The sequence below is a fragment of the Harpegnathos saltator genome, unplaced genomic scaffold (assembly GCF_003227715.2).
Source record: "Harpegnathos saltator strain DR-91 unplaced genomic scaffold, Hsal_v8.6 scaffold491, whole genome shotgun sequence".
NCBI lineage: Eukaryota > Metazoa > Arthropoda > Insecta > Hymenoptera > Formicidae > Harpegnathos > Harpegnathos saltator.
In genome coordinates this window covers 985,293-1,010,000 of record NW_020230306.1, presented here as the reverse complement: position 1 = coordinate 1,010,000, position 24,708 = coordinate 985,293, and the positions used below count along the sequence as shown (strand labels likewise).

Here is a 24,708-nt window from a genome sequence, read left to right as displayed (position 1 = left end):
TTCGCATGCTCTTCCGAGAAGCCCGCTCTCACGCCTCCTCCGTATCGAGCCGCGGCCGAGTGTTTCAATCAGCAGCCTTCTGATATATTACGAGGCGCGATCGCGCGAGCGAAATCCGCGGTGCGAGCGCGCGTGCTTGCGTCAGCGACGAAAGCGCCCGGAAAAACGCTCGTTTCAACGACGGTGACGGCGACGTCGCGCTTCCAGGAACTCGCGTGAGCATCCGCGCGATCCGCGTGGAGCTGCGATGCTTCCTCGGTGTGCAGTAGATACTCGGATATACGGAATCTGTAACGTTGATAATCATTCCGAGTGGCTGGGACGTGCGAAATAACTCAGCCGTTCGCCATTTCGTGTTTCCTCGCGTCACCCTCGCACAGCCGATCGCGCGCGACGTTCGACGCTGTTCCTGAAGCGCGCCGGCTCTCTGTAAGGTGCAATGTATAGAGAGAGAGAGAGAGAGAGAGAGAGAGAGAGAGAGAGAGAGAGAGAGAGAGAGAGAGAGAGAGAGAGAGAGAGAGAGCGATTCGACCCTGTGCGGATATTTATTGAAGGAAATTTCGATGTCAACACGGATAATTATACGAATCACCATCTTTACCCTCTCCATTTCTTTGCATTCTTGAGCGACTACGTTCAAGGACGAGTTGCAGCGCAGAAGGTTGAGATGAATCTCGCGTCTTCTGCGAGAAACTCTCGACCGTTTAGCGGGGTGATTAGCAGACTCTGAGGATTCGGCGAAGAGAAATTCGTCGCTCCTCGCGCTCCTGTGTGTATGTGTGTGTGTGTGTGTGTGTGTGTATGCGTGCGTGCGGGCGGGCGACGAACGTCGGCGCGTATTTGGGCTCGGACTTGGGCGACAGACATTGCGTATCGTGTTTGCGCTCTGCTGGTGCGTGCTCGCGGGCAAGCATCGGGGAGATAGAGAGAACAAGTAGGAGTGTTAGGAGAGAGCGATCGGGGCACGCGCGCGCGCGCGCGAGACGGGGGAGAGAAAATAGAGAGCAGCGGCCGTGCGAGCGAGCGAGCGAGCAAGCGAGAGAGAGAGAGAGAGAGAGAGAGCTGCTCGGGAATTAAGTCTCGCGTAACAGCGAGCACGTACGCGCTTACGCTCGCTAATTATCGTCCGGCAATTTTGCTGCGTGCTCCAGATTTTTTGCCGTCGTAATTTCAAACACCCGTCAAACGCCGGCCGAGCGAGACTCGGCGACGCGGTCGAGCGCTGTTGCATCCGATAGTATTTATTAATCCTTTCGCTCGCAGTGCTCGTTTTGAGACGAAGAAGCGACCAGTTTTTCCGTCGCTCAGCTCCTACGCTCTCAGCGTCTCCCGGCGCGTGAGAAAAATCTCATCCGTCGGCCGATTTATTTGTCAGGTGGCATCGACTCGAGTCGAGTGATGTTTCTCGGTCTTGTTTCTGTTTTTACCTCTCCTTCGAAGATTGATCAATGCTGCGAAAGGTGGGAGTGAAAGACAGAGAGAGAGAGAGAGAGAGAGAGGAAACAGCTTCGTGTGTCCTCTTCGACACATCCATCGCTGAGAATTTCTCTAAAATCTTCGCTCGGTCTCTCGTCTCTTTCTCTTTCTCCCTCTAGCTCGTCTTGTTTAAGTAAATAAATCGCCAACATACAGTGTCAGGATCGTTCGATACTGCCTGCGCCGATTAATAGATACGTTCTGAGTCACGATTAAGTCATTTAGCACTATCTGTCATTTTTGAGCGGAATGATAAATCGAGAGGGAGGAATCGGGAGAGATAAGTAATGGCATCTTGCGGCACGAAAGTTGCCGGCGGATCTTCTCGTTTCCTATTTATCTTCGGTATATTCTTTATACGATTATACTCGGCAAGTGATTTCGCAAGAAGAAGCATCGCGGACGGAAAACTGCTGCTCTGTCTGTCTGCTGAAGAGGATGGGCAAGAGGCGAGATGCGAGCGCGGAAAGTTATTCGTTCGCTCAGTTAACGACGCAGCCCGTCGACTCAAGTATCGCGATGCTTCTTTGTCTCGCCTTTCGTATCGAGCGATCGCCGACGTATCGAGACGTATCATGCGTGTCGATCGAATTAGAAAAATCACCGCGGAGCTTCGCCCCCGAGCTCGCTCGCTCGCTCGCTCGCTCGCCCGCAAGGAGCACGCGCCGCTGTTATCACAAGTTACGCCTCGTCGAGTCGCACAGCGCCGAAAGGATTAAAGAACCACGCGGCCACACTCGCCACTTGCTTTGTGTAACTATTAATAGTAGATAAAAAGTCTCGAGGCGCACGCGCTCGGAGGAATTTATGGCGCGCTTTCTGCGTCTCGGCGATTCAGCAGACAGCGATTAACGGACCGTACGGTTTTATTATTTTATTATGCGCGCGGCTGGTCCCCCTTCGCACTCACACACACACACACACACACACACACACACACACTGACGCGCGTCTATGCAAATGTACGCGTGCACACACCTCTCGGTTGACCATCGCGAACGTTAATTCACTCGGATGAGCGATTCTCGTGAAGCTCGCCGAGCGATGTCCAATGATTATTACACGACGACGCCGCGCGCTCGTCGAGTGGCTCTCTCGACATTTCTCGCGTGGCGCTTCGCGGATTCATCGAAGTCGTTTCGACGGCAATAATCGGCTACACGTGTTCCACGTTACGCATGTAGCCAGCGTGCATGCGCGAGGCGAGGCGAGGCGAGGCGAGGCGAAGCGCCTACCGTCGCTGCTGCATTCCGCGGAAATTGCGACGTGAAAAGCGCTACGGAGGAGAGCCGCCGAGTTTCCACCGAATTCTGCGCCATCGTCTCCGGAAGGTAGCGGGAAAAGTCACTTCTCGACTTTGGCAGCTGCGCGAGAATCTTGAAGAATTTCCCTCGAGGATCCTCGCGCGAGAGGGAGGAGAGATCGCGTAAAATCCTCAGGACTCGAGGACGAACAAAAAGAGGGAAGAGCGACTGGGGGCTTTCGCGGATTCGAGAACACGCGTCGCGAGAAAAAAGAAAACGAGGGGGAAATTGAAAATGCAGCACGGCTCGCTCGATGACGACGACGACGACATTCGCCAACACGCAGAGAGAGAGAGAGAGAGAGAGAGAGAGAGAGAGAGAGAGAGAGAGAGAGAGAGAGAGAGAGAGAGAGAGAGAGAGAGAGGAGACCCCTCTCTTGTCGCCGATCGGAGAGCGATACGCGCATGCCGTGCATCACGCGATACGCGTGTCGCACGCGAATACGCGTGGAATGAAAAAAATATGAAGGTCGTTCGCAGGAATTCCGTCAGTGCAACGACACTCTCTCGCGCGCGTCCGCAGATGTGCGGCGGGGCCTGTCCGCCCGGGATCGATAGCATCGCCTCGCGAGTTCATTTCGCGAGTCGCAAAAGTTTCACACGCCGTGAACGCTGCGACGGGCGGTGCGCTCGGGCGCGAGAGAGCGGCTGGGATTTTTTTATATTTTTTGTTTATTTCGTCCGCTGTTATTCTTTTTTAAATAATAAAGGCGCGAAATGTTGGAATTGGAGCGAATGTTGAGCTACGACAGCGATACCGTCGAGACTAATATTCGTTCAAACAACGATGGTTCGGTAATATCGCTGGCGGTGAGTCGGGAGGAGATTTGCTCCAATCACGAGGAAAATCGCGCCGAATCGGTCGCGCGCGCGCGCCAACACCTAAATCATTCGCGCCGCGAAACCGCGACGCGCGCTCGCGCGCTTCTTCCGACACGCATGTGCGGCGCGCGCATACTTTCGCCGTCTCTCGAAAGTCGTTACGAGTTAACATTCCTTCGGCACCGAAGGGGCGCGCCGCGACTCGCTGATCTACGGAGCGCTTTTTCTGCGCGCCGTTATCTGTTTTTCGGAGTAAAACACCCGGCCCCGCGGGGCCGGTGTGTCGCCGCCGTCTCGCGCTTACGGAACCGGAGCGATCTGGCTAATTTCGCGATTTACTAGGGAATCTTCGGAGCTCTCTCGCCTCGCGATAAGACGTTTATCGGAGAGGGAAAAAAGCCGAGTCTCGAGCTCTCTCGGCGTAAGTACGTCGATTAAGAAAATCGACGTACATCGCGGCGGCGCGGTCGACCGCTCGTCGACGATTCTCTCCAATTTCTCGCGCGCGCAGCTGCCTCGGCCTGGGATTCGGCGAGATTTTCGCGCATCTCGCCGCGGGCAATTCCGCCGTCCAAGTCCAAGTCCAAGTCCGCCGACTTCCTCGTGCTGTCGACGCCACTGTGCACCGCGGAGCGCTCTTGCAAAATTATCGAACGCAGTTTCAATGTGCGTATATCTCGAACGAGTGTGCGAGAACGAGAGATAAGGAAGAGGAGGAAGAAGGAGGGCGCGAGAAGGAGAGGAGATCTGCCGCGGGTGTGACGTTCGGCGACCTGCGAAAAAAAGATGCAACGTCGTTACGTGCATACGTACGCATACGCATACACACGCACGTACGCACGCACGCACAGGCAGCGTATGCGTGTGTGCGTCGCATCCGCGTACGAGCCTCCACACATTCCACCGTGCACACACGCGCGCGGCCCTGTTTGTATAGGGTCAAAGAAGAGTGGTGGTCGCCGCGTCGGGGCGCGACGGAGGATCGTAAGGAGAAAGAGAGAAAGACGGGAATACACTTCGTTGTGGACGGCTCGGTCCAAAGGGGAGAGGGGAGAGTCAGAGTCGGGGAGGGATAAGGTAGCACAAGAAGGACGGGAAAGTGTGCCTGAGGGAAGGTAGGGAGAGAGAGGGTGTGTATTTACTGACCGGCAGAGTGAAAGACAGAGAGAGAGAGAGAGAGAGAGAGAGAGAGAGAGAGAGAGAGGGAGGGGAGTTGTGGGAGAGACCGAGCGGGCTATCGTTTCTTGGCGAGTGCGCAGACGAAGACAGAGCTAGATAGATGACCAGAGACGAGAGAGAGAGAGAGAGAGAGAGAGAGAGAGAGAGAGAGAGAGAGAGAGAGAGAGAGAGAGAGAGAGAGAGAGAGAGAGAGAGAGAGAGAGAGAGAGAGAGAGAGCGAAGAGAGAGGAAGATGAAGATAGGAGGAGGGAGAGACAGCTCCCCGTCGTGTGGGAGAAGGATGTATATAGCGAGCGATCGGACGGGAAAGAAAGACAGACGACGAAGCGGATCGCGTGTGCGAGAAGGACAGAGGAGAAAAGAGTGGTTAGGCGGCGCCTGGTATGTGGCGCCTTCACTGGCGTCGGGCCATCTTTTATTCTGCCATTACAAAGCGTCAACACGTATCTCTGCCGTGTACGTGTGTGCGCGCGTGCACGGATGTGTGCATGCGTGCAGTCGGCGCGTCCGTATGTACGCGCATAAGTATCTGTATCGGCGCGCGTCGCTCTATGCGTATCTCCTTACCGGCGCATTGTTTGTGGACAATGACGAGGCCCGACGAGATGACGACGACGATGACGATCGTTAGGTTCCTTTCCTCGGTTTCCTTTTTTAGGATCGTCTAAGAGAGAGAGAGAGAGAGAGAGAGAGAGAGAGAGAGAGAGAGAGAGAGAGAGAGAGAGAGAGAGAGAGAGAGAGAAGGAAGGAGGCAGAGACCCTCTGTATATCTCGGCCCCTAGGTACCCGCACCACGTGTCTCTGCGTTACGAACGTCGCTCTTGAGAGCCTCGCTCATAAGAGGCTCGTGACGATGACGATCCTCGAGCGAGCGCGAACCGGGACGATGTTCTTTTTACGAGCGTCGCCGCAGACTCCTGCGCTCACTTTTTCCCCGCCTTCCCACGTCCCGATTCCTTCACGCTCGGTCGCATTTTTATTGCGAGTGCGACGCGGCGTTCTTGCGCGCGCGCGCGCGCACAGAAAGCTCCCTCCGAACTCCCTCTCTTCCTCCTTTCTCTTTTATTTCAGCTCGAAATTTCGTTATTTCCGTATAATTACATAACGACCCGCAGCCCATTCATCGGAGTAACGCTCGCTCGAATCTGTGCGAATCTACAGAGCTACGCCATGGGTACCCGCGTACGTCATTCACGAGACAAGCGGTTCTCCCCTCCCCCGCCTCCCATGCGGTGACGGCGAGAAAGGGCGCTCGCGTACGGCTATTAATACCGATTCTTCGAAAGTGTCTATTAGAGTCCACTCAGGTGCACAGCGACGGCGCATCAGGGTGCGCTCGCGCGATGTCGATAAGGGCCAACGAAAATATCAGCTCTTGCCAAGTGTCCTTTTGATCGAGCATTGCCGCCGCCGCCGCCGCCGCCGGCGGCGGCTCTCTACGTGCGCGCGTAATAGAGGCGAAGGTCTTTTTTTAGACGCCGTGTGCGCCGGCCGACACTCCTCTCGCAGAAGAACCGAAATAAATTGAACGATTTTATTGCGATACTATTCGCAGCGCGCCGCCTACTTGTTTCACAATGCCCGCTGCCCCGATATATCTCTGCCGTTCGTTTTATTCAGATTCCGTCCGTATACACGCGCCGCCGCCGCCGCCGTCACCACCACCACCACCACCTCTTCTTCCTCCTCCACCACCACCGTCGTCGCCGTCGCCACCGCCGCCGCCGTCGCCGTCGCATTCCCGCAGTGCCAGGCGCCAATAATATTCGCAGTACCGTTCTAATATGACACGCACTTAAGCAAACACCCGATGACTTTATGCCTCCGCTTACTATACGCGCGCACGCATTTCGCGAGCATGCGTTCCCGTGTATACACTGGGTGTCCCGCTTCCACCTCGGCTCTCGTCGAGGCTCTTCTCGCTCGATTTTCAGTCCGACCGACATGTCGCTCGCGGTGTCTTTAGATTCGCAATTTGCGACCTCGTAGTTTCACGCACGCGTGGTCTGTCCGCTGGAAGCGGACTTGCCCGGATAAGTAGCGCTCTAAGGCTCTCTCCTCTTTCCTCAACGCGGCCGTCTTGAGTTGTGACGCCAGAAGCGAGAGGATACACGCTGAAATCTCATGGGAGTGAAAAGATACGTTCATAAAACGAGACTTGCATTTGATCGATTGCTCCGACGTTGTCTGAGCAAGAGGAGAACATGTTCGGCCTATTTTGCAGCTCCGCTCGATCGACTCTGCGTCATTTTAGAGGTTTCTTCATTTCGACTTGCACGAATTTTCAGCTTGCGCGCGTTTTCTCGCTTCTGACGCCGTCGATCAAGAGCGACGGAGTCTTTAATTTTAATTGTGATTGGAATAATAATGGCAAAGAGAGCGACTCGACTTCCATGTTCGACGATGTGGTCGAATTGGTCCAGTAGTCATCGGTGGGTCAGTGTCGCCAAGTGGGTTGTAATTTTGCAAACCCGCATGAGCCCGTCATCGGGATTTTGGTGAAGAGGGGAGGGGAGAAATAGAGAGAAGCAATTCTTAAATGAGCTTCATCTATCGGCGGATCTATCTGTCCGCTTGCCGCTGAGCACGCCGCGGCGACGCTCTGACGCGCGCGCGATCGGAGTCACCTGAAGCCTCGATAAATGCACGCCTATTTACGACCGGCTATTCTTAGCCCCGCCGTTCTCTCCCCATTAAACAATTTACGGCAACGTGAAATCTATTTACCACGCCCGCGCGCGCGCGCGTAACTCTCTCGCATCGCGCATTGTTATATCATTATATCATCCGGGCGGCCGCGGCGCGATTAACGGCGACACGCGCGAAATCCAAGCCCGCGACAACTTTACGTTTTACCGGGCGGTGATTGTCGTGCGCGGACAATCGTAGAAATCGATCAAGGCTAGATTCGCATTATCCGCCATGTAGACGCCACCGGGCAGGCTTCCGTCACGGTCCGCCGTCGCGAGATATCCTCCAACGTTCTCATTGAGTTCTCACTTTGAAGCACAAAGCACGCGGCGTCCGTCATCGTGTCGTGTCTCGGCCATTCTTCTTTGAAACAGACCTGACGACGGATCACCCTGCCTATCCGCCGTCTGTCTAGACGGATAATACAAAGCCAGCCTAACCCGGGACACTGTTATCAACAAGTTCGACTCGATACAATCGCTTCATTAATTTTTTTTTCTCAATGCGACTCAACTATTGCGACTCTCGTGTCGGAAAGAGCGCTTTCTCGGAATGCGCGGCGCGATATTATCCCTTCGATATTTATGCCGCGCGTGTCAAGCTTGCGTGCGCGAATGGAGCTCGCGACAACGACGCCGACGACGGTGGTGGTGATGGTGGTGGTGGTGGTGGTGGTGGAGTAATGCATTCAGAGGACCGGACGAGCGGCGCAGGAAGCGAGCGGTTTATGGCTTTGTGTCGTCCCCCTCGCCTCGCGCGATTTTTTCCGGCGCCGCGGGTGATCCGCGATCGTCCGCTATGCGGACAGAGGATCCACGTGAAAGTCGGCTCGCGGCGTGCGGCGATCCTTCCGCCCCACTGAGTCTCGTTTAAAAGGCGTCTGTCCTCGACTTGGCGACTCGCTGACGCGGTCATCCGTCGCCTCCTCGCACCCGATGCCGCCGCGTCGCGCCGACGTCGCCTCGTGTCTCGATTGACAGAAAGAGCTATTCGCCGTGTAATCCTGTATACCTGTGCGCCCCTTATACGTGACTTTTTTATCGACTCCGTTCAAGAGGGAGAGAGAGAGAGAGAGAGAGAGAGAGAGAGAGAGAAAGAGAGAGAGAGAGAGAGTGAGTGAAGAGGCGCGCTCGACCCCACGGGGGCGAATCCATCGTCCGCGCCCCGCCGCTAAACGTCCGAAAATAGCGGCGAGAAAATAACTTCGTCAAAGAAAAGAAAAAAAACGTCGAGAGTGGAAGAGAAACAGAGAGAGAGAGAGAGAGAGAGAGAGAGAGAATGAGAGGGGGGGGAGGGAGAAGAAGGAAACAAGATGCATCCGCTTCTCGTAGACCTCGCTGCTGCCCGCTCCCGTCTTTATGCCGAGCGCGCACGTCGAAATATTACGACGCCCCGACGATAAATAAACGATCTCGCGCGATCGCCGTGTCCGATCTCGTTCGTTCGCTCGATCGATCGATCGATCGATCGGAGCTGGCGCGTAAAATCCTCCATTTCCGTTGAAATTCGACGGAAACGCGCCGACGCGCGCGATCGTAATCGATTTCGAAAGCCCGGCGCGCGATGAATGGCATCGCGTCGCGCTTTGCCGGGTCCCCCCCCCCCTCGCTCGCCGCGTACTTTACGCAACCGTAATATCAGCGTGTATTACGCGATTACGTAAGAAACGCGACTCGAGTTCAACAGCTATTCGGACACTCGAAGTCCGACTCTCGCGCGCGCACCTGAAAAAGCCGCGCCGCGAGATTCGCGGGTTCCGCGAAATCACTGCAGCCGGTTTTTCGATCGCCGCGGCGGCGGACGGCGGGAAACAGCCCGAGTTTCGGCTCGACATTTTCCACCTCAGTCGTCTTAGCTTTCGTAAATTCCGGTGGACCGAGAGAGAAACTTAATTTCTTATATTCGAACGAGGGGAAGAGTCCTGGATGTCGCTGAATTGACGCGAAATGGAACATCGAGGTTGAAATTTCGACTCGGCCGGCAGCCGTTGTTGACGAAGTTTACCTTACCACGATTGTATCCTCATTGATCTTTTGAAATCGCACCTTTCCTCCCCTCTTTCTCCCGTCTTTCTCTCTCGCTCAAGGTAATCCGGTAGCGCTCCCCGTTTTATTTCACACTCGTCGTCTAGTTTCCCCCCGAGTTTCCGATTACACGCGCGAGATCCCGATTGAAAACGACTCCGTGCGCGTCACACCTGCGCGTCCAGTTCACACACACGCACGATCCGATCGATTTCATCAACCCCCGGGGATTAAATCCCCAGGAAGCGTTAGCGGCTTGTTACTTCCGGTCTCGCGGTATACTCGCGACGCTCGTTATTTTCACGTCCGTTCGTCCGGACGCGCTTTCCGTCGCAACGAGCCATGCGGCTGTATCGGTCTCCGTGCGTGATCATCCATACTTGGCGCGAACACTCTGCACGATTCATACGATATAAACGTATTTAGTTTAGCGCCACTGGTTATGCAAATATTTGCAGGCAGCGACGCTCAGGAGGCGGAACGTTATCGCGCGATGAGAACTGAATCGCTCGTACACACACGACTTTCCGAAAAATAAGAGAGAGAGAGAGAGGGAGAGAATCCTCGATGTCGAAAATATCGAAAGGAAAATACGAGGATAAGCCTCCGTAAAAAACTTGTCGTAACGCCGCCGATTTTTGTGAAACTCGATACACACGGGCTATTTTTCGACGAGCAGAAGGAGGCCCAGGAAGGATCCTTGGTGTCTCCAGGGAAGATAAAGCTGTGATGTATAAATAAATGATAGATGTGTCGGGAGAAAGAGAAAGAGAGAGAAAGAGAGAGAAAGAGAGAGAGAGAGAAGAAGAAGAAAGAAACAGAGAAGTAGAAATGCGTGGTCGCGTAATTCCCGTGGGATCTTTTCGCAATCCGGCGTTGATTACGGTCCCAAAACTCCCCCGTGCAATCTTCAAAAGGTTTTGAAATTCCGGCTGCGATACGGCCGCCATTGGGGACACGCGTCTTATCGCGGGCAAACACCGCTCGGCTAAACTCGTCCTATATCGCTCTCGCTCTCTCTTTCTCTTTCATCTATCAAACTATATATATATATATATATATATATATATACACACATATATATATATAAAAGAAAAAATACATATACGCGCACATGTACACGTGCGCGTGTACGACATATGCAAATATAACGCGGCGATAGTGCGTATGCCTGCGTAATGTGCGGGGTGTGTTCCTCGTGCGAGTCTGATTTATTTCACCCGCGGCGGTATCCGACACGGAAGCAAGCGGAAGCTATTCCTGGCAAAAAGTGCGTGTTCTCGCTGCGGCACGAGAAAATAGCGAACCTCGCTTCCATTACGCGAGGAGGAGAGAGCGCATCGCGCGCGCGCTCTTGACGGGGATTAATTCAACGTCGCGGACGACGCTCCATAAATAATATCGATGACTGTCGGGACGGAGACAGAGAGAGAGAGAGCGAGAGAGAGAGAGAGAGAGAGAGAGAGAGAGCGAGATAAAAAGGTAGAAAAAGGGAGGCCGAGACGCGCATAAAAACGCGTCTGCGCGACGTTCGGTCTGCATTTCATTTAGGACAGCGCGACATCGGTCATACAGTTTTTACTTGTCGCCTGGCGATAACATTTATTAAAATTACATCATCGCCGCTAGAAATTCTTGCGAGGCGACATTAGCGTGTGCCAGAGACGAGAACACGAGAGGACGAGAGAGAGAGAGAGAGAGAGAGAGAGAGAGAGAGAGAGAGAGAGAGAGAGAGAGAGAGAGAGAGGCCGGCGTTTTCGTCGTAGCAGAATGCGTCCCATTAGTCGCGAAAGGTTTAACGAACTTGATAATCGCGCGGGCCGCGGGAGGTGAGGAATTTGGCAAGTACGTCTCTGCTAGCGGCGAATTGTGGGTTATGCGTGAAGTGAGAACGCCCGGTCGTGTGCGCGCATACATGCGTGCACGTGTGCGTGCCTGCACACACGCACGCACGCACGCACGCACGCACAAAGCGGCACCGCGTACCGCGTACGCACGTGTCACGTGGTGTGGTGCGTGGTGTACTGGTTATACTACAGCTTCTCGGCATGGAACGCACACACACACACGCGCGCGCGCGCGCGCGAGACGCGATCGCAATGGAGTCGTCGTCGTCGGTGGCCGGCTTTCTTGTTGCGAGCTACGCGCGTGTCGTTCGTTTAGGTATGCAACGCGCACGGCGCACCTATACGGAGCCGCGCGCGGTCGTAGAAAGGCCGTTTGAAGGACAAGGGTCACGTCTTCGACGCCGATATATATACGCGACACGGCCACTGCCTTTACTACCTTTACCGTATAGCCGTCGACCCCGGCGCGCTCGCTCCGCGCGTGATCTCGCGAGTGCGTACGTGCGTGAGTGTGAGTGTGTATGCCCTCTCGAGCGCGCACGGATCGCGGAATTCTTTCCTCCTTTTTGGAACAGAAGGATATACGCGGCGACGTGTGCTTCGTAGGAATCGCCTTGGGAATCTGGGGGGACGAGTCGGCGCAGATCTATGAGCGACGTGGTGACGCTCTTCCGAATGGACGAGTCTCGAAATTTCATCCAGTGGAAAGTTCGGCCCCCCTGGGAGAGGGACGATAGAAATATTGTCGCTGTTGGAATTGTATGAGGAATGCTCGATTAACTATTCTCCGAAAGCACATATTATTATTTCGAGACGCAACACGTGCTTCTACGCGCCGTGATTCCTCCGCTCGGAGAGCGTCGCTTCTGCGGGCTGACGTGCACAAGCGCGTCCTCTCACGCGACAGATCGCGCGCAATTTATTACTCGTATATTTCAATAAGCGATGAATGAAAAAATGGCGAGATACGACACGCGGCCGTCGCGCGGAAGGCGGCGCGCGTGCACAGCCTTTTGATCTTTTCGCGTGCGAGATCGTTAATACAGACAGCCGGCGGCGCGGCGGCGGTACACGCGCGGAACGCACCGTGTGCGTGCGTGTGTCGCGCAGAGAGGTGCACCTCCACGTTACGCGGTTACTTGGCTCGGCCATGCCAAGGTTGGGAACCTTATCTAAGCTCAGGGTGTTTGACCCAACTGGGAAAACACATTGGCACTCGGTGCTTCGCACCGCTGCGCCGGCGGCCGACCCGCTTTAAGCACCGTTCACAATTGGCCTTTGTCACATCGCCACCGGGGAGCGTAAGCGCGCGCGGGGGACGGAGGGTCGATATGAAAGGCTTTCTATTATCAAGAAGAACAATCGAGCGGAGCGGGGCCCGCTCCCCGCTTATCGCGCAATCTCGGATGGAGGAAATCTCGCTCGAAATAATTACATTTCATCGCCTTGTCTTCTCTTCGACTCGAGTGTCGAGTCTCATTTTCAATCTAGTGGACAACCCAGTCAGTCTCAGGGAACTTAGAGGTTTATCGCTTTATCGCCGTCCCTTCGTCGCCAGACGACTTCGCGTTCGAGTGTGACACGGCTGGATTTCAACTGATAGAATATATTTCATCATTACCCTCTCGCTTTCTCAACGTCTCCGCGAGGCACGCGATTCGTTCGCAATTTTTCTCCGTGTTGGTATTCTAATTTTACAAAGTGCGCACCGTGCGCGCGTTGCGCCACGTGCCGGCTCCGCTGCAGCTCATATTCGAGTCAACAACGTTTCCATCGAGGAGAGACGGCGGCCTTTGGACGGCCTTCTCTCTTTCTCTAACTTGCCCTGCCTCTCCTCCGCGAGAGAATCGAATTCGCGCACACCGCCGTGGCGAAATTCGCGACGCGGGTCGCGTCGGATTAATTTACGAACGTGAAATATCGTGCCGATCAAAACAACTCCGTCGCTCGGGCGTCACGAACGCACGACACGCGTACGAGCGAAGTCGAAAAGCCGGGGCGGCGTTATTCTTGCGGATCGTCGACGGCGGCGGCGGCGGCGGCGGCGGCTCGCGCGTCGATAAGTAATTGCATCCAATTTCTGTGGAATTCGCTTTTGGGCCGGGCGTCTCTTTCTCCCGCTCCTTTCTTTTCCCGTTCGTCTGCTCCTCTTCTCTCTCCCTCTCCCTCTCCCTCTCTGGCTTGTTCGCTCGCTCGCTCGCTCGCTCGCTCGCTCGCTCCCTCAAATTTATTATCCACCGTTATTCAGCCCCCGCGAGTCGCCTCGACCGAGTGATTTACGAACAGCCGCCTCGGCGAACAACACTCGTCCTCTTTCTAGCGCCGAACATTTGTCCCCGCGCGCCCTCGAAACACCGGAAAATTCCTTTCAGCCGTGGCCGATGCTCTGCCGGTTCGTTTCTACGTCTAATAAAGATCGGACCGCGCGCGTGGTCGTGTTTACAGTGTACAATGACATCGCGATGGATCATCCGACGGTGGAAAACTCGCGGCCCGGATCGACGCTCGAAGCTGCCAGCTGCGTGAGCATTCGCGACTCTGACGGCGGCGTTTGCCGCGGCGAGTTCGCCACCGGGGGGAGGGGGGGTGAATTTGGAAGGTCTCGTTTAGACATCTGAAATATTCAAGTTCATAATCTTTAGATACGATTGGACTCACATACATAATTATGATTCATGTGCACATTCTTTGAAATGAGTCGCGTGTAAAACCACCTTCTCTCGCATAGTCCATCGTGACGTGAAGGTTCGTCTTTTTGCAGCAAATTGGTCTCTCATTATCGGCAAGTGCGTCTTCAACAACGCGACAGCTGCCGGCAGAATAAAGCCCACGCGACTTCGCGACTTGGTCGGCCCTCGTGGTCGAGCGATCATCGATCGGTCGATTTTGTTTTTCCAAAGCAGAAGACGCCAAACGGCGTCTTCTTAAGCGCGTCTGCGGTCACTCTCGCCGATCGCGCGTTTCGGCGCTTTTTTATCCTCACTTTGCGGATAATATTCCATGGCGTTATGTATCTCATAGGATACGCGTCTCGTCAGCGCCATCGTTCGCGGCGGCGGCGGCGGCGGCGGCGGCGGCGGCAACAACACGACGCGGTATCGCATTCCAAACGAGACTCCAGACACTTCAACCGGCACTGTCGCGTGTCTCGGGACGCGTTATTTTTCTCTCATCCGTGTTTACATACGCTCCCGTGCAAACACCTTGCCGTATCGCTGCGCGGCGATTGGTATGCGGCTTGGGAAGGTCGACACTCGAGATCTGCGTACGCTGCAAACGATAAATATCCGCGACTCCGCGTTAGCCATTAGAGAGACAACTGCGCGCGAATCTCTTCCGATCGACGACGATAGCGGCTCGCGAGAAACAAAAGTCTCTCGTTTTTACCTCCTGACTTTTTCAATGTCGCACTCTTGTGCGCAGAAATACTGTTCTCCACGTGGTTCCATCGAAGGAGAAATAGCACGGCCGGCAGATTTGAAAAGAACTCGAAGCGTAGCCTGTAACTTTTTCTTTCTCTCCCTCCCCAAGAATATATCGATGAATGAGGCATACTTAACAATTTTACAGACGTTTACAGCGTTAGCCGGACAGTTGGTCAGATCTGGATGTCCGTGGAAATGGAATGGAAGTAATTTCATCTTCATCGCGGATTCCTCCTCATTGTCGGAATCAGGCTCATTAGCGCGGCAATCGACGGTTGTTTTCACTCTTATACTGAAAACCACGCATGCTCTAACCTCAGATGTATATTAATGTACATTTCTTAGGACGACAGAGAGAGAGAGAGAGAGAGAGAGAGAGAGAGAGAGAGAGAGAGAGAGAGAGAGAGAGAGAGAGAGAGAGAGAGAGAGAGAGAGATCACATACATATTGCGCAGCATGCAAAGGTCCACGTTCGTAGAATTTCGCGACTTGAAATCACCGCCGGCAAAATTGCTCCGCGGCGCGGAGGAGACGCGCGATAACCGACAATTCTCGGCGCGCGCGGTCGCCGGCACCGATTCATTGAAGTTTTTCTTATCCGAGCTGAAATCCTCGGTAACGAGAGCGGTTATGAAAATAAAAGGCCGTCGCGGACGTCTCTAAGAAGCAGACGTGAAATAATACGTCTCTCCCTCCCTCCCTCTCTCTCTCTCTCTCTCTCTCTCTCTCTCTCTCTCTCTCTCTCTCTTTCGGCGAGGAGAGTCGAGGAGAAACGAGGACACTTAAAGCGGCAAGCTGCAGTCAATTCCGTAATTGCTTCTTTATCATGATCTTCAGAGAACCGACAGAATTGCTTTATTACAGGGCTTTCAGTCTGCTTCCAATTTTCCGAACACGCGTCGCTCGCTCGTCGCTGCGTGCGTGGCCCACATTTAGTGACTGCGTTTATTGTATCGCGCGTGCGGACCGCGGACGTCGCGCAGGATGCACCTCGCGAGAGAGAGAGAGAGAGAGAGAGAGAGAGAGAGAGAGAGAGAGAGAGACCGATCGCGCTTTCTCTCTCTCTCTCTCTCTCTCTCTCTCTCTCTCTCTCTCTCTTGCTCTCTCCTCGGTCCTTCTCGCACATTCGCTTCTCTCAACACGGTTGACTCGTCTCTGGCGCGCGGCGGATGAAGCACGCGACGCGTTGCTCTGTTCGAGGAAGAGGTGGCTCTTGGGCGTCTTGGCAGGTGAATAAGAATTTTCACGAAGAAACGAGGAAGAAAGAGAGCGCTTCCCTGTTTCTAGCTGTGCTACGGTCGCGCTAAATTCGTGTCGCCGTCGAGTCGCGAACTAACGGTTTATCTCTACCTCGAGATACCTGAAACTTATCTCGCGGAATCTCCACGGTAACGATAATATAATGACAACGCTACTGGCGCACTGCTGGTGTCTGTCTGCTTCGCTGTCCGCTGCTCGCTCTGCTCTGCCGGCGTCGTTTTCGCGCTCCTCTGATCCGGGATTCCATAATTCAATGGGAATAAAACGCAGCCGCGCCGCGACGTGCAAGAGGCAGTCGTCGGGAGCCGCTAAGAGAGATTGCAGACGATCGCAGATAAACATGAAAATTTCGACGACGACTACGGTGTTGACGACGATGACGACGACGACGGCGACGGCGACGACGACGACGACGACGACGACGACGACGGTGGCGGCGGCGGCGGCGGCGGCGAGCGACGCGACAGGCGTCCTTGCTCCAACCACTCGCGCTACTACCGATGACGTAATCGTCGCGATACCCCGCAATCTTGGCGCCGCGGTAAACTCGTAATATCTATTTTTATCTGTGTGGTGGAAGCAAGGGGCCCCCCAGTTTCCCCTCCCCTCCGCCGTCGACTGCGTCCCGTCTCGCTCTTTCTCTCTCTCTCTCTCTCTTTCTCTCTTTCTCACGTCGCGTCGTTCTACCACACACGCGCCAGCTCGTCCACATGCGTATCGAGCCACACAGAAAGGCAAGCCAAACGAAAGCCAAGCCCCGCGAATGTCCGAGAGCCTCGAAAACCGAACGACGTTATTGCGATGGCGACGGCGACGGCGACGGCGGCGACGGCCGACGCGATAAGAACGTGCTTTCGCGTCGTGCTTTTCGAAGCCGCCTACGATGAAATTTCCGGTCCGGTCGAACGAGCTCTCTCGCCGTCTGATAAGCCCGGCGACCGCTTATCGCTCGAGTTTTACCGTTCATCGGCAAAAGAGAGAAAGAGAGGGAGAGAGAGAGAGAGAGAGAGAGAGAGAGCGGCGACGTGGAGGCGCGCGCGTCTTCTTCGACGAGCGCGCACGAGAGCAGGTGACGCGCGAAGCAGTTTACTCTCGGGAGAGCATTTGTCGTTTTTGCGACTGGAGAGATCGGATGCGATATGAGAGAGCAGAACCGCGCGCGCGCGGGGAGCGGGGTTTATGAACGGGGCGCTTAATTGATTCGGACATTTACGTAAGCGATCTTTGAATAATATCCATGTCTTGGTTGGCTTAGATCGCACGACGATTTGCAAAACGGCAATAAATATATATGCAAAGCGCCTGGCGCTACGTTTATCGCGCTAAGCGCTGCGGCGCGATCGTGATAAGTTAACATTAATATTAATTCGCATTCATTTTGCGTCTCGGCGTTCTTCAGATGGAACGCTGCCTCGCGCGCTCGTGTGCACCTTTCGCGACTTATCTCGTTCCCACACATCCCCCGCTCCCTCCTCCCCTCCTCCCTCCTCCTCCATTTGCACGGTCAACTCGTCCTGTTTGAAATCCCTGGCGCCAGCGTGACGGCCGGACGGCGAAAAGCGTAGGACTTCGCGCTGGGACAGCAGTCCTTTGTGTGCGCCGCCCCTCGCGCATGGACGTCTTTACCGGGAAAGACCTATCGTTAACAAAAGATCTCCGTCGTTTTCCGTCGAAAAGACCTGACATGGGACCGAGGATCTCTGCAAGACAATGATTATATATTCCCTTTTCCGAGCAATTTTTCACGTAACGTGCATGAGGAACCGTGGAGACGCAGATTGCAGTTTCCCGCTGACGCGTCTCAGCGAGCGTTTCCCTGCTGTTCTCGCACACTACTTCACTCCAGTTTACTCACTACTTCGGTTATCGTTTGAGTTACGCGCTCCGAAATGAAGATAACAGGAACGTTCAACAGAGCTCGGGCGTATTTTTTGCTTCCGTAATCTCGTCTTTATCTCTCCATCCGACATGTATTTCGCGTATCTATATTTTGGGAGGGAATCTTTTTCTTCCTACCACATTCTGACGCGATACTTCGCACCACGTGATTTCTCAATTTGGCACAAGGACTCGGAGACACTTGTACGCGTGAAGAACAGCTCAGTTTGCGTGCTTTCCCTTCTCCGAGCCGACCAGGCGGACATTCGGGCGTGAGAACCGAGAGAGACTTCTGCGAGAGGTTTCCGTCGTTCAGTCATCCCGATTGTTTCCGGTTCTTTCTACCAATCGAATCTTAGTGTCGCCGGACCTTAGTTCAGTCGCGAGTGTTCGCGCTCGCGGTAACAAAGAGATCGCGCGAGCGATCAGGATGCTCACGATGACCCGCGAGAATCCGCGGTTCGCTGGGAGCGCCGATGACACAGAGAGAGAGAGAGAGAGAGAGAGAGAGAGAGGGAGGCGAACGTCGTAACGTGATCGTAACATTTCGCGCGACTCTCACCAGCGCAATTCGTCATTGGTGAATAACCGCGCGGCAAGAGGAAAGTCGTGGTGACGAGAAACGGTGGCTCTGTTGCTGAAAAAGTTCGGCCGAACAGTCGGCTGTTAAAATTCTGCTGTTAAAATTAACATTCACTTGAGGTAACTCTGAGCAGTCGCGGCTGAATCAGGTCGCATTTTTGGCCGGCTTGGTTCGAACAAAATTCCGACGGAGCGTTAGTTCGGTTCAAGCTCAGTGAAAAGCTCCTGCTGAAATCCTTCCGTCCTGACCGACCGAATTTTCGTCTGGTCTCCAGGCGACAGAAAATTCAGTCGCACCAACGGACTTGTCTCTTCGACGCGGCGCGGCGCGGCGCGCGACACACCGAAAACGCTGTGACTTACACGCCGTTTACACGCTCTAATGAATGTTTCCCTTGTGTGTTTCCTGCAGGTGAGACGGGGCAGAGAGAATGGTGCACCTTGGCGTACTGGGAGCTGGGCGGCCGAGTGGGTCGTCTGTATCCCGTGGAGCCTTCGACGGTGAACGTCTTCGACTCTCTCCACGACGGCGACGGCCTCTGCCTGGCGACACTAGCCGAGAACCACATTGCACCGCCCGCGGTCCAACGTACGCGTAGCAAAATCGGTCTCGGTAAGATCTCGTCGCTGGAGAAGCCGGCCCGAGCGGCGGGCCGCTCCGCTTCGATTCGCTCGTTGCGTTGAGTCGTTATTTATCGGGGAATTTCTCGGTCCGCTGAATTTTCAGACTTTGCTTTATTATATTTAATTTTTAATCTTACATCTTTCACGTTGTTCCATATTTTATATATATATATATATATCTTTTTATTTATAAATTTGAACCTAATTTCCTCCGTCACCGAAGGAAACGAACTTGCAACGGCCAACGTTGCTCCCCAATCCTGAAGAGAGCGTAACAAGAGCGACGCGATATTATACGCGGTTCGCGAAGGAATGTTGCGTCAGACGAGCGCGCGCGTACACTCACCTTCGCAGCCTCTCCGGATATTGAGTAATCACCCTTACGTCGCTTTCGTCGCAGGGCTAACGCTCAGCCAGGAGGCGGACGGTGTATGGGCGTACAACAGGTCGGAGAGCCCGATCTTCGTCAACTCGCCCACCCTGGACGACCCGGAGTCCAGGACGCTGCTGGTCTACCGAGTGCCGCCAGGTTTCTGCCTCAACATCTTCGACCGCGCCAAGATCCTGCAGCTTCCATACGGCAGCGGCGGTGGTGGCGGCGGCGCGGGGGCGGGCGGCTTCGCCTCCGGCCCCGTCGACATTAACTCCGTCCGCATCAGCTTCGCCAAGGGCTGGGGACCCAAGTACTCGCGGCAGGAGGTCACCTCCTGCCCGTGCTGGCTCGAGGTGCACCTGGCGCCGTGCAGGTGATCGTCCCCATTGCGACCGGCCGCAAGGATATCGAGTCTCGTCCAGTCGCGTCTCTTCCTCCTCCTCGTCATCATCATCATTGTCATCGTCGTCATCGTCATCGTCATCGTTGTCGTCGTCGTCGTCGTCGGCGGCGGCGACGTTGTCGTGGTCGTTCTTGAGGAGGACTTGAACGGTGATATAATGATGCGGCGGCGACCGTGGCCTTTAGCTCCGTCCTAGCAAGAGCGGTGTTTAAACGCGTGCTGGGGGCACGGATCTCGAAGAGTAAGATCGGTGCCTCCCCTTTCCCCCCGAACCCAGCAGTCTTACCAAAGTACACGCCGTCTTATACGTCTAGGAACAACGTCGCGTTCCGTTTCGTCGGAAACGAGAGGTAGATAGGGACATAGACAGAGAGCGAGAGAGAGGAGAGAGAAAGAAAGATAAAAAGATAGAAACGGAGATCGTTCGCGAGCGTGTTCATCGAGCGCATACGAACGGAGAGGGGCTCACATTGACGAGTGGTACCTTCTGGGATTTTCAGGAAGCTAACAACGCGCGCTAATACGCGCACGCATTGACGCTGTTCTCTTCTTTTTATTTTTTAATTCGTTTTTTCTTTTTATTTTTTTTTTTCATTTTTTTTCCTTTTGTTCGCTATGCGCGATCGGTCGTCGATCGCCAAGATGTCGTGTTGTCGATGCTACTCTCGGGATTCGTACAAAGAATTTCCGACAGCGAGGAAGCGGAGAGAGTGTCGGGCTTCCGGTAGGTCTAGTCATTTGCGTTTAGTCTTGCGCCAGCTCGCGAATTCGCGCGGTGGAGCCTGAATCCACACAGCATGGCAGGGAAAATTCTTAGTCTTATCGAAGCATGAAACAAAGAGTAACGTCGACGAAGCAAAGAGAGAAAGATAAGCGGATTGTGCATCTCACCGATCGTTCCTCGGGAAGAATTTTCGGATGATCGAAGAGAACGAACGAGCGAGGCGCAGCCTCCTATCGTTCCGTCAGTCATACGGGAAGGTTCAGAGGAACAGTGGACGAGTCACATCGGCATTTAGTAGTCGGAAATTCGGAGGATTGCTCACAGGTAATTGACGATTATAATTGCGTAACGTGAACATTATCATGAACTCTTTTACGAGACATCTGTTTTCGAGGTAATTTTGGACGAGGCTCGCCCTAAAATTATCCCGAGTTTTTTTCGCGTACTCATTTCCGTAGAACTTGTATTACTGGTGAGAAAGAGAGAGAGAGAGAGAGAGAGAGAGAAAGAGCGATTATTTTTACAGAGTTCACATTAATTGAAGAAGTAAAACTCGCAAGGGTGGTCGTGAATTCTCGGCTTTCTATAATCCAGTGCCGCGAAGTCTTTCTTGTGCGACGGACTTTTACAGACTGGAAAATTCGGTCATCATTATATCGATGTAAAAGTGCAAAAAAAAAAAAGAAAAAGAAAGTATCGACGGAGCAAGAGGAATATTCTTTTTTTTTTTCTTTTCTTTTAAGGAATACGATGATGAGCGATGGAAGACGCATTTTGATTTACTACGCCCGCGTAAGATCAGCTATATAGAAAAAAAATTTTTGCATTAGGAGCCGCTCCAGTAGCATAAGTTCTATCTCGGTCTTACGTCACGAGACGCGACAGTACTGAATCGTAGTAGTCTCACGATTTTGATCAGCGCCGCAGAAGCGAAATGTGCCACGAGTCCTGGGGTTGTTATCTCCGCTCGTCGTTCGGTGCTGTACATACGTAGGATATATGTACATACACTGTGCCTTCCCAGCTTCCCTCCGTGGTGCAACGTACTCGGGTAAACGTGCGCCACGTGCCAAGCTCGTTTCGCACGAAAAAATGCCTCCGGAGCTTTGTACTACAGTAATATACGATACTGTGATAAGAGTCTGACGCAGGTCTTTTTTTCTTCCTTTTTTTTTACGGAAAACGCGTTGCGAAGCAAGCAAGACGACAGAGAGAGAGAGAGAGAGAGAGAGAGAGAGAGAGAGAGAGAGAGAGAGAGAGAGAAGAAAGAAGAAAGAAGAAAGAAACAACATGAGATATGTTCGCGCGTGTACGTAGAATTCGGAGAAAGGAAAGCGCATGATATTCGACGGTGTAAAAATTCCGTGCGCTGGAAATGCCAAAGGCGAAACGTGTCCCTTTATCTCGCAGAGAGATCGCTCATTAGTCGGAAAGTGTGGTGAAAAGTGAAGAAAAAAAAATTGTTCTTGTTTCTCTTGCTTTTCTTCTCCTTGGAATGTCGCGCTATGTGTATGTTCCACATGTATTTACGCTTTTGGATTTTTTGGACGCGCGGAAATTTGCCGCGTGTACGATTGTACACGAATCACACACACGTACACGTGCGAATGTCGTCTCCTCCTCATCCTTTTTTTTTTTCTTTTTTTACATACTCTGTAGGTATAGATTTGACTTGAAAGATACGGAAGGAGCGTACACAGTGTTCAGAACATTTTAAGTACATACGATGTAATATGTACCAGTCATACGTATTCATTCACGCATACATATACATACAGGGTGTCCCACGGGTAGTTGCTGATACTAAACAATTGGTTCTGCCTTCCATGACTTTAAAGCGGCTCTTAAAGTTAATGGTCGCCGCCTGAGGGTCCGCAGTTTTATTCTGGTTATGATAGAAGCAAGTCTGTGCGCGTCAAAATGAGTAATCTGTCGACGGAAGAAAATATCTCATCGAGTGCTTCTTTTCTGAGAGGACAAATATATAGTAGTGCATAAAATTAGCGAGCGAAAACACATTATAGATACATGCATAAAATTATCGATAATTCTGATCAATACAACATAAAAAATTATTTTAATGCAAATTTATCGTCAAGAAATGGAGTGACGTAACGCCTGAATTTAAATAACTAATGAATCCTGGCCTTTCAGTTGATTTTCGCTCGTAATTTTATGTATTTCGTATTTAGTACGGAATCCTCTATAAGCATTTTTCCTTTAGAAAAGAAACGCTCGATAAGATAGACCTTTTCTTTTCGCCGTCAGGTTACTCATTTTGACGCGCATAGACCTGCTTCTACCACAACTGCGGATAAAACTGCGGACCCTCAGGAGTCGGTCGTTAAGAGGCCCGTTCTAAAGTCATAGAGAACCAGAAAATCGTTTAGTTTCAGCAACTTCCCGTGGGATACCCTGCAGTATATACAATCGACTGATTGACCCGTAGGTTTTTCAACCATTAGTTTACTCCCGTACAACCGCTTTTATCGTGGTAAAAGTGGCGGTTACTTTGTAATAACGATGGAACGGATGATTGCGCTACGATTTTACGAGAAGGTCGCGAACAATATATATTGTGATGCGTATACGCCGCTTTGAGAATGTCATATATTAATATGTATACAAAATGAGACGTATACAAAATGTTCATAGGTAGCTAGTTGTATCTACTGTGAGTGAAAGAAAGCAAGAGCGAGAGAGAAAGTATGAAAGAGCGTGCGGAAGAGAGAGAGAGAGCGAGAGAGAGAGAGAGAGAGAAAACGAGAGTCGGATTAGATCATCGGCGAAAATAATGATAACGACAGTGAGGAATTCCGCCGACAGATTCTTCACTCTGAACGACTCCGTTTTTGCTTTTGCTCGTAGTCCCTTTTTCACCGTGCCCCCGTACACGTTGTTGTGGAGGTCGAGGGGGAGAGAAAGAGAGAGAGATAAAGAGAAAAAGAGATCCATCCGCCCCAATTAAGGGCCGGCAGTCTACATATTGCTCCGCTTTTCGTTTCTCTCGAGCTGATCGAGAATGTAAAATATTACTTGTAATGACATACGTGACGCGTCAAATGCACGGAACAGAAGACGTCGAAGTTCCGAAGCGTCGCGCAATTCCGTCGTAAATGTTCAAAGTCCCACGAGTTAATTTTGACGAGCAAGCTCGACGAAAGATTCCTCCGAACGAGAAAGGATAAAATACGAACGGTCTTTTTCTTTTTGCTGAATTTCGACGGAAACGAAGACGAGAGAGAGAGCGCCCTCTTCTTCCGACTCGTCCTCTTTTCTTTCTCGTCTCAGCGATCCGCCTTTCATTCCGTCTTTTCATTCATTCTCGAGTTTTACGCGTCGATCGCGCTCGCGTTAACCAACGGAGTCGCGGGACGAGCTGATAATCTTTTCTATTTCGCCGTTCATTTTTCAACTCTCGGGTCACACTTGCCCGCGATAAACATCTCAACGCAAAAAATCCAGATCCGAAGTTGCGCGCTTCGAATTAACGTTCCGCGCGCCCCTCGGTTATCTCACAATAAAGAACACATTTATCACGCCGGCAAAATATATGTGACGACGACTGTCTGTACGACGCGCAAGCCAAGCAAGACTGTGAGCCTCTTTCCCGACACGAAGTATAATTTCATTTCCTCACGTCCTCCCGGCCGTTTCGGGGATCTGTCCCGCGAGCGCGTGACGATTACTTTCGCCAATAAAGCAAGCCGGCAACTCGTTCGACGAGTTGCCGTTTCTCTCGGGCGACGCGACGCGACGCGACGTGCCATTACCCAGTAAGTAATAATCGGCCGTAATAACGCTAACGTTAACGACCGAACGACAATTAGAGCCGTTTTCTAACGTCACTCTTTGAGGATCGACCGACCACTCCACGTGTTTGTGGGCTAGGTTTAATCTTTAAACCATAGACATGCAATACGAAAGTTCCTCGTTAGCGAGATTAGGTGCCTTCGAGTCGAATCTCAATTCATATAAATAATCGAAAGCCGTGTCCGACGGACATCTTGTATAGATGTAGAGTCATCGCACAAATGACAAATTGTTTCGCTTGAATTCTCTGTAGCGCTCGGGTCGAATCTGGTTCAACTCGAGAG

The 24,708-nt window shown here is 52.8% G+C and overlaps 1 protein-coding gene across 1 annotated transcript in view; it reads left to right on the top strand.

Moving 5' to 3' along the window:
- LOC105184636 (Daughters against dpp) overlaps positions 1 to 21,854 on the top strand; it is a gene marked incomplete at its 5' end in the record, with an annotated part of 30,379 nt that extends 8,525 nt beyond the window's left edge. The window contains 2 exons of the mRNA XM_025302438.1: positions 18,900 to 19,100; positions 19,512 to 21,854. Coding sequence (XP_025158223.1) covers positions 18,900 to 19,100; positions 19,512 to 19,861 — 551 coding nt within the window. The remainder of the gene's footprint in view (positions 1 to 18,899; positions 19,101 to 19,511) is intronic.
- Positions 21,855 to 24,708: the final 2,854 nt, after the last annotated feature.